This window comes from Echinops telfairi, unplaced genomic scaffold (assembly GCF_000313985.2).
Source record: "Echinops telfairi isolate 266 unplaced genomic scaffold, ASM31398v2 ScPeMD7_5868;HRSCAF=6743_0, whole genome shotgun sequence".
Taxonomy (NCBI): Eukaryota; Metazoa; Chordata; class Mammalia; order Afrosoricida; family Tenrecidae; genus Echinops; species Echinops telfairi.
This window is the reverse complement of record NW_022109767.1, coordinates 1731297-1739816: the sequence shown is the minus strand read 5'-3', so window position 1 is coordinate 1739816 and position 8520 is coordinate 1731297. Positions and strand designations below refer to the sequence as shown.

The following is an 8520-nucleotide window of genomic DNA, read 5'->3' as shown; positions in this document are numbered from 1 at the left end:
TTGGTATGCTGCTTCCATGTGGGCTTTATTGCTTCTGGGCTAGATGGCCGCTTGTTTACTTTCAAGCATTTAGGTCCCGAGACGCTATAGGTCTCGATAGCCGGGCACCATCAGCCTTCTTCACCACACTTACTTATTTACATTCATTGCAAATGCTCTTTCATACGTGTACATTCTTAACCCCACACATCTCCACATTCAGTAAGTGGGATGGGCACTTATATTGTTATCAAGTTTTCCATTTGATTCTGCTGCTCTTCGAAACGGACGGCCAAGCACTTTTGCAGCCTCCGGCCCATGGAGGGTCTCATTCGGGTCTTCTATCCGGTGAAGGCTGACACCGTCAGCAGTGGCACTCGCAATCTTGTGCCGGTGAGGCATGCTCTCCTAATATTCTCTGTCACTGTTACTTTGATCAATGTTTCCTTTCCGTTTGGACTTAGGCACTGCATAAGAGTGTTAGTGAGTTAGTGACGTGTGGCATTTATTATTGGTGTTTTCCTCCTCGTGGAAATGTGGGAGTCCTTTGCCTTACTATTATTATTATCATTATTATTTTATTCATTCATGGTCCATATGTTGAAGTCAGTAGCTGTATTGTTAGAGCTAAAGAAATGCTAAATGTTTCTTGTTCAGCTGAAAGCATGCAGTGATGTACTTCAATAGTCAGGCTAATTGTTGACTACGTCACAGGGCGATGTTGGTAAACCACCCGTGGCTGTTTATCGTAGGGGTGGGGGCAGTTTCTGAATCTACTAGTTGCAGTTTGGTAGAAAATGCGATAAAATGCATTTGGATGATTGCACCTGATAAGAGGAGGTGCGGTGGAGCTAAAGAATCCAGATCCTAGAGCTTGACTTCTGAGCACCAGGCTTACGGAAGACAGCAGTTTACAGTGGGAGTCCAGAATCTATTTTGAGTTTCTATAGAGTCAGCCTCCATTGAGCTCTTTCTAACCAACCACTGACCAGCAACGTGTCAAAAGGCATTGCTGCCATCAGACAGCGTGTTTGAAAGTGGATTCCTGCTACCTCCTTGGGCATGCATGCCCTTGATGTAATTTGGGGTACCAGGACCATAGGGTTAAAAATCATTGGGGGGCCCAGAATCGACTCCATGAGCTTTCTGTTCTACAGCTATGTAGATAACCCAGTTCTGATCCATAGTCTTGCCTGAGACTGTGACCATTGATCTGTTGCCAGCCAGAATACCGTGGAGAATTTCCTTTGGTTTGGATGCTTCATAATTTAGCTACGTGACTGTGAATCCCACGGACCTTATCTTGCCCTCATTATGATGGTCTCCCTCATCGGGTGATTCACATTTGTCTTTGTATGGTCTTTGTTCGGTTTAAGGATTTAATAAAAGGTTCTCTGAAAAAAACGCATTTCAATTTGGGATCATTCTCTCTCACCCTCTCTTTCTATATATATATATATTTTTTTTTTATTTATATATAAAAGCTCATGGGATATATCTTGCTAGGTCTCTAAATTTTAAAAAAAGTTTCAGACCTTGTTTCTCTTCTGCTGGCCGTGTATATGGTAAGATGTCATTTTTTCCTGATTAAACAATTTTTTTTTTTGCCCTAGAGTCTCCTTTGTTAGCATCTTTACCTTCTGCCAAGGCGTGGGGAGGGGAGGGAGGTGTGTGTGGAGGGGGGAGTTCTCAGAATGTAGGGCTGTTTAAGTGCTTTCAAAGAAGGATGAATTTGAAGGCCTTAATTTCTTCTCTCACCTGTCACCTCCTTTCTTTCCTGTCACTCTTTTCAGTCTCATGCAATTACGGATGATTAGGTGTTGAGATTAAGTGGAATTAGAATAAGCTAATTACCAGCACCCAAACTGTGAACAGAATAGATTACTAGATGCTAAGGATGTAGAAATACCCTGTAGTGAAAAATATAATTACCCATTGTGGGATGTTTGGGGGTAGGGCATAGATTTGAACACTGCAGGCACTTCCCTAAGTATCAGGCTTTTTAGAACATGTATTTGCCCAAGGGTGTGCGTATCTTAATAGCCTCACTTCGTAGTAAAGCAGCGCCAGTCTTAGGTAGGTAGGACACTTCATGAAGCTAGCCTGAGGTTGGTCAGTGATCACATTCAGGGACAACAATGAGTCCTGGTTCATTTTCTGTGTGTCTGCTGGGGGGGGAGGGGCAAGTGCTGGCAATACCCTTCAACCTTAATGTACACCCTGTCGACGGCCAACTGCTAGACCTTTACCTAGAAAATTACAAGAGTTGCCATAAATTTCTTGAGGAGCATATTCCCAAAGCAAAATTTTGACCCTTCCAAATGCCTCGCTAGCCATCCCTTATAATGCACTCAAATCCTACTGAGCCACTTAGTGGCTTGAGTTCATTCTGGAACCACTCTGGTCCTCAATTCTTATATCTGTAAAAGGAAGATCGAACAGAACCTATTGTGAGGAGCCACTCCTGGGGAAAGAGGGCTTTTACTCTTGTAAAGAGCTCCCGGCGGCAGTTCTACCCCATCCTATAAGGCTGCTATGAGTCAGCCTCAACTCAGTGGCAGTGAGTTTGGTTTATTTTATTGTGGGCGCTATCAAAGAAGTGCAAGGAGCCCTGGTTACTATCTGCAAGGCCGGGAGTTTGAAACCATGCCCCACTTCACAGGAGAATAATGAGGCTTTCCACTCCAGTGAAGAGTTACAGTCTCAGAAACCCACAGGGCCAGTTCTTGCCTGTTCTATGGGGTTGCTATGCTTTGGAAATGACCCGACAGTATTGAGCTCAGTTTTTGCTGCTGCAGCGGTTGTTTTCATATTTATTTATAGGAGTAGCTCTGTGATCTCAATCTCAAATTTCTTCAGGATAGCTTCTGGACGTTTCCAGCAATTGATTGTAGGAACGCGACTTTTCCTAGTAGTTAAACCCAGCAGTAAAAGTTGTGTTCCTCTCTTCATGAAACGTAAACCTTTCCATGTAGTTCCCGTTCCAGGGCGGAAACTCTTACAAGCTTTTGACTTTTCTTTTGCTCCTAAGTATAAGTCTTTTAATTCATTTTGAGTTGGTTTTGTGTGTGTGTGTGTGTGTGTGTGTGTGTGTGTATATATGCACGCACACATACATACATATGTAAACATTTGCTGCTTCAACATTTTTTACATGGACAATTAAGTGAGATGAGTTACTTACATCCTGATGCACACTCTCACCCTTATAGCCTTTTCTAGTATTTTCCACCACTAGGAAAAGATGCTCTGTATCCTCTGCCCTCAGGCAAAGTTTTCACATTTCTGTTTAAACCATGTGACAAAGAAATGGGCAGCAATCAGATCGCCCTTAGATCCTCACTGATAGAGGAAGTGCTAATTCCATCAGGTAGCAAAAAGGCTTTAACAAGCTTCTCAAGACTGTATCCTGGGGCAAAGTCTTGATAAAGGGAGAAATCATGTTAGAATGCTGTAAATATGTGCATCTAGGTCTGATTGGAATCTGCCAGTTGGGACATTTAGAAACACTGGTTACATTCAGTTCCTGGGTTTTTCTCTTGGGGACATGCCCCTCTTCCCCTAGGTGCCCAGCAGTGCAGTAAGTTACGTGCTGCGCTACTACCGGAAAGGTCAGAAGCTGGAACCCAGCAGCCACTCTGCAGGAGGAAGATGGGGCTCTGCCCTCCTGTCAATGTGCACTGTTTTGGAAACCCGACAGAGCCCTTCCACTCTGTTCTGTGCCTGAGGGTGGGCGTGTTGGTTGTAGTTCAGGTTTGTCTTCCTCACCCAAACCGTTCATTGGGCCATAACCGAAGTGTGGAGTTTCTGTTGCTGCCGGTGAATCCGCTCCTGGCAGGTGGTGTCTCTGCACAAAGAAGCGAGCCCTGTGCCCTCCCCTGGCTAGATAGGCAGTGGGTTGGACCCGTGTGATTCATGGGGTTTCCGCCGACTGATTTTCAGATAGAAGTTGCCAGGCCTTTCTAGTGCGTCTTCATCCGAAAGCTGTTCGGCATCCTAGCAGCACTCGCATGGCCCGGGTGTATGATGGAGGCTGAACCTTGCCTGGGAATCAAGCCTGGGTCCCACAGGGGACACCAGCACTTTACCCCGGGGCCACCCTGGTCCTGAGAGCGGGCGTGTTCTAAGGAGCGCTTGTTTCCAACGCTGGCCCTCCGTCCCTGTATTTCTGTGTGCCTGCCTGGTCTGTCCTCGACAGAGCGAGCAGCCGGCCGTCTTCTCGGTCTCCTCATTAAGCAGTGCCCATCCCGCTTCTTGCAGATGGTCGTGGACACCGAGAGGTGCAGCATCTCCTTGAAGATGGCGTCGCCCGAGGACGTGACGGAGGTGCTGGCTCACATCGGCACCTGCCTGCGCAAGATCTTCCCGGGCCTGTCGCCAGTGTGAGTGCCCCGGGGAGCCTGCCGAGCACCGAGGGCGGGTTCTTCCTCGCCCCCGCTCTGAGCTTCTCTCGACGCAGGACGCCGTGCGAGGTGTGCGCATGCGCGTGCGTGCGTGCGTGCGTCGGCGGAAATCCCCTTCGCGCTCTGCCGCCATCTTGGCTCTCCAGAGCCCGCGCGAGGAAGGGATGCCGGAGGTCCTGGAAGCTCGAATCACGGGCGGAAAGAAAGAGGATCCTGGGGAGAATGTTCTCCCTGCGAAGAGCAGCCCGCCAGGGGCGGAGCGCTTTTTGGAGAAAGCACTCAAATTTAATGTTCAAGAACCAGAGCTCTCCCTGCGCCACCTCTGCCGCCCCCGCGACCCCTGTCTTTTCCGGAAGAGGAAAAATGCTTTCTCGGTTCTGTTTTTGGAAACTAGGCGTAAGCACTTGCCTCATTCACTTTCCTCTTCGTTTTCTGAAATGCACCGTAGGAATACGACATCTTCCAGCCCATCAGCCCCCTTGCCTTGTGTGACTACTATTTTGGGTATTTTTATTCAGTTTTATCTTTAGGAATCGTGGGAGTCGTTAAGGGGACCTTGTCTTGTTGGCTGATCAGGTTATCACCTTATGTCTAAAAACTCCCTTAAAGGAAGAAAGAAAATTCCCACGTCAAAATGGCCTCCTTGCGGGAGGAAAGGACAGGGAGACTCCGTCCCTCCCCGCTGCGCCCTTGGCCCATGCACCCCGCAGCCTCCCGGGGACGAGAAAGCGGAATGTCCCAGGTTTGCTTTTCAGCGAAGTGATGGAGCAAAGCAAGCCCCGCAGTCCTGCCTGGCTGGGTTTCCAGAGGGGAGGTTCCCACAAGGCAGCCTCTGGGCTCCAAGTCACGCCCAGTCCGGTGCATGCGGGTGTCGAGGCGTGGACCAGGAATGACACTGGGGAAACTTTCACCCAGCCGTTCAAGATTCCTAGGAACGCTTTCCCCGCCACACTTGGAGATTCCAGAGAACTGAGGGTCACCATGAGTTAGCAGTGGCTACACACTCCTTTAATGACATTTCAGTTCCGTCACCAGCTACATGTGGTTCCTTCTACTGTCTTCCCTTTTATTCCAGTCGAACACTGGGGACACTTTAGCAAGGTGTCAGGCACGGACTGTTTTTGAGGACGGGCCCGCAGTCATCTAGAAGCACCGTGCCGCGGTGCGTGACGCCTTGGGCCGCTGCCTGAAAGGCTGCCCGTGGGAACCCAGCAGCCACTCCATGGGCAAAGGGGAGGCTCTTCGCCTCCGTACAGACTGACAGACTCGGAACTGTGCAGCAGTTCCCCCCTATCCTCTAGGGTCACTGTGAGCTTGATTCATCTCGATGTCAGTGAGTTTATAATAATACCTTAAGCTTTAATGAAACCTTGGGGGGCATAATAATAAAATACAGAAACCTTGGCTCAACAATTAAGAGCCCTGGTGGCACAGTAGTTATGTGTTGGGCTGCAAGGTCAGAAGTTCAAAACCACTAGCAGCTCGACAGAAGAAAGACAGGACTTTCTGCTCCTGTAAAGAATTAAGGTCTCAGAAACCCTCAAGGGCAATTCTATCCTGCCCAATAAGGTCCAGATGAGTCAGCATTGACTCAAAGGCAGTGAGTGAGGTATTTTTTGGGGGTGGTGGTGATGGTCTTTGTTTAATGTTTTAGGGGGATATTGGGAAATAACAATTGTACTTCCGGGTGGGAATATTCTGTCTTCCACGGAACTGCTTAGTTGCAGCACAAGTATTAAACAATCATCTCTATTTCTAGAGAAGAAGTTACCACATATATACCGCTTTCTGCATCAAAGATCTCCACCTCACCACAATCTTCATTAACATTCTCCTGGCCACATCCATGTAGGGTATGCCCACACACAGCAATACTTCATATGCCCCATAGGAACTCCTCCTTCTCCCCAACTAAACCTTGTTTTGTCTCAGTGAATGGCTTCAGCATTCAGTCTCAAGTTAAAAGCGGAGCCATCTTCAGCTCTCATTCCTTATTCAAATACCTAATAGTTGTCAACGTCTTTTCATTTTGCCATAACATCTTACGGTCTGTCTCCTCTTTCTTCTCATTTCCAGTGCCTTACTTCAGACCATCTCACTTCTGACAGCATGTCATCTTTCTAGCTCGTCTCTCCCTGCATCGAGTTCTTCCTTTCGCAACTGTCGTCCGTACTGCCTCCAGGGAGTTATTGCTCTCTAGTAACTGGTGGGCAAAGGCTTTCAAATATCAACTGTTTATCCCCTACATGACTTCTCTAGTGTCTTGTTGTCCTTGTTAGTTGACCAGATTATGGTCAGGCACTCCCCTACTAGCTAAAGAGTTGACAGTTCAGATCCAGCCAGTGGTGCGCCAGAAGGAAAGGTCTAGTGATTGATTTTGGGAAAATCAGCCATGGACAAGCCCTTAGAGCAGAGTCCTCATCTCACAGGGGGTCATCATGCATTGAGCTGACTTGTAGACAGATGGTTTCATTCTTGTTTGCTCATTTGTTATGTTGATAGGAAGGAAGCCTGGAGTAAATGTAAGGACAAGGATTTTTTTTTTTTGGGGGGGGGTGATGTAATCTAATCATTCTCTTTCTGACATGCTTAATTTGAGACCCAGAATGTCTCAGTAGGGCAGGCGGGCAGTTCAAGATGCAAGGATGCAAGGAGGCTTTTCGAGGGAGGTCCAGATTTGGAGGTGGAAATGGAAAGTCACCTGCGTTCAAAACCACCCCAAACCCACTGCCATGGCGTCCTTTCTGACTCCTGATAACCCTGGACAGCTGGCTTTTAATTCAGGACTGTTGACAAGGTGCCCTAGAGAGACTTGTGGTCCTAGAAGGGAAGTGTCTCTAGATTGAACTTGGGATTTAGAGGTCAAGTCAAAGAGGAAGAACCACAAAGGAGTTGTGTGATAGGAAAACAAAACCAAACCAGGGTGGAAGAATTTCCCATAGGAAGAGTGGGTGGCTCTGCAGAATGGTGCTGGGGAGCAGGTGACGGCGAACAAAATGGGGGCCGTGACGGCTCAGTGGGTGGGTATGACAAGTGTTTCTCCTAGAGCAATTCTGGTGGCCGGCTAAGGAGGGAACCATTTGTTCCACAGGAGAATGACGAAGCTGCCTGTTCTTATAGGGATCCACAGCTTAGACACCCTATGTAGGGTTGCTGTGAGTCGGTGTCGACCCAATGACATTGGTGTGGTTTAATTAGGTTTTTATGGAGGGGCCAGACAGACTGCCATGGGTGAGAGATGAACTCAAAGGTGAGAAAGTGGATCCGGTATGTGAAGGCGACTTTCAGAGACGTTTAGTTACAAAGCAATGGAACTGAGTAATAGGATGTCATTAGAGGGGGTGTGAGGGAGTAGTGGGGACTTTGTTTTCAGTGTTGGGGGAGAGCAAAGTGCATGGGTCTAATGAGAGGAACGACAGACTAGAAAGAGATTGCACAGGAGACAGAGGTAGTGAGTAAATCAGTGTCCTTGAGGAGATGAAAGAGCTTCTGAGAACAAGTGTCTCCCTCTAAACTGGCACCCCCTGAAGGCAAAGGCCACATGTTTATTAATATTGAAGCTCTAATCTCTAGCACATAGTAGGTACTCCAAAGGTTTTTGGATGAGGACATTCATTTGCTGCTTTCTATGCGCCTAATCCATTGTTGGGTGAAGTGGCTTGGGAACATCAGACTGAGAAGAGGGTGGCCCTTCCGTCAAAGCATAGGCACTTAACTATGATGACATGAAGTGGGATGAGACGGTAGGTGATTGAGAGGTGAATGAGTATAGACTTGCTTTATAGAAAAGACCTGGCATGAAGTGAGCTGTCAAGGATGGGGAGGGAAAAGAAATAAACCCAATGTGGAAGAAATAGGTATAGCTTGTAATTGCAAAAATATCTTGGCAGAGAATTTAAACATGCGTGATTTTTATTTCATTCTTCCTATCTAACACACAGTTTATGAAAATAAGCTCTTAATATTTTGTGACTTGTGTATTGTGTGTTTACTCCTGATTTTGGCAGCGGAAAGGCACAATGGTGTTGGTATTGATGGTTTGACTTGGGAGGTTAGAGGAGCTGGGAAGCTGAATATTTCCTTTACATTCCTCCTAGGCGTTACGTCAGTGCTGTCAGTAAGGAAAATGTTTCCCTTG

At 47.3% G+C, this 8520-nt stretch overlaps 1 protein-coding gene across 1 annotated transcript in view; it reads left to right on the top strand.

Moving 5' to 3' along the window:
• CARMIL1 (capping protein regulator and myosin 1 linker 1) overlaps positions 1-8520 on the top strand; it is a 395834-nt gene that overhangs the window by 172098 nt on the left and 215216 nt on the right. The window contains exon 6 of the mRNA XM_030887178.2: positions 4240-4361. Coding sequence (XP_030743038.2) covers positions 4240-4361 — 122 coding nt within the window. The remainder of the gene's footprint in view (positions 1-4239; positions 4362-8520) is intronic.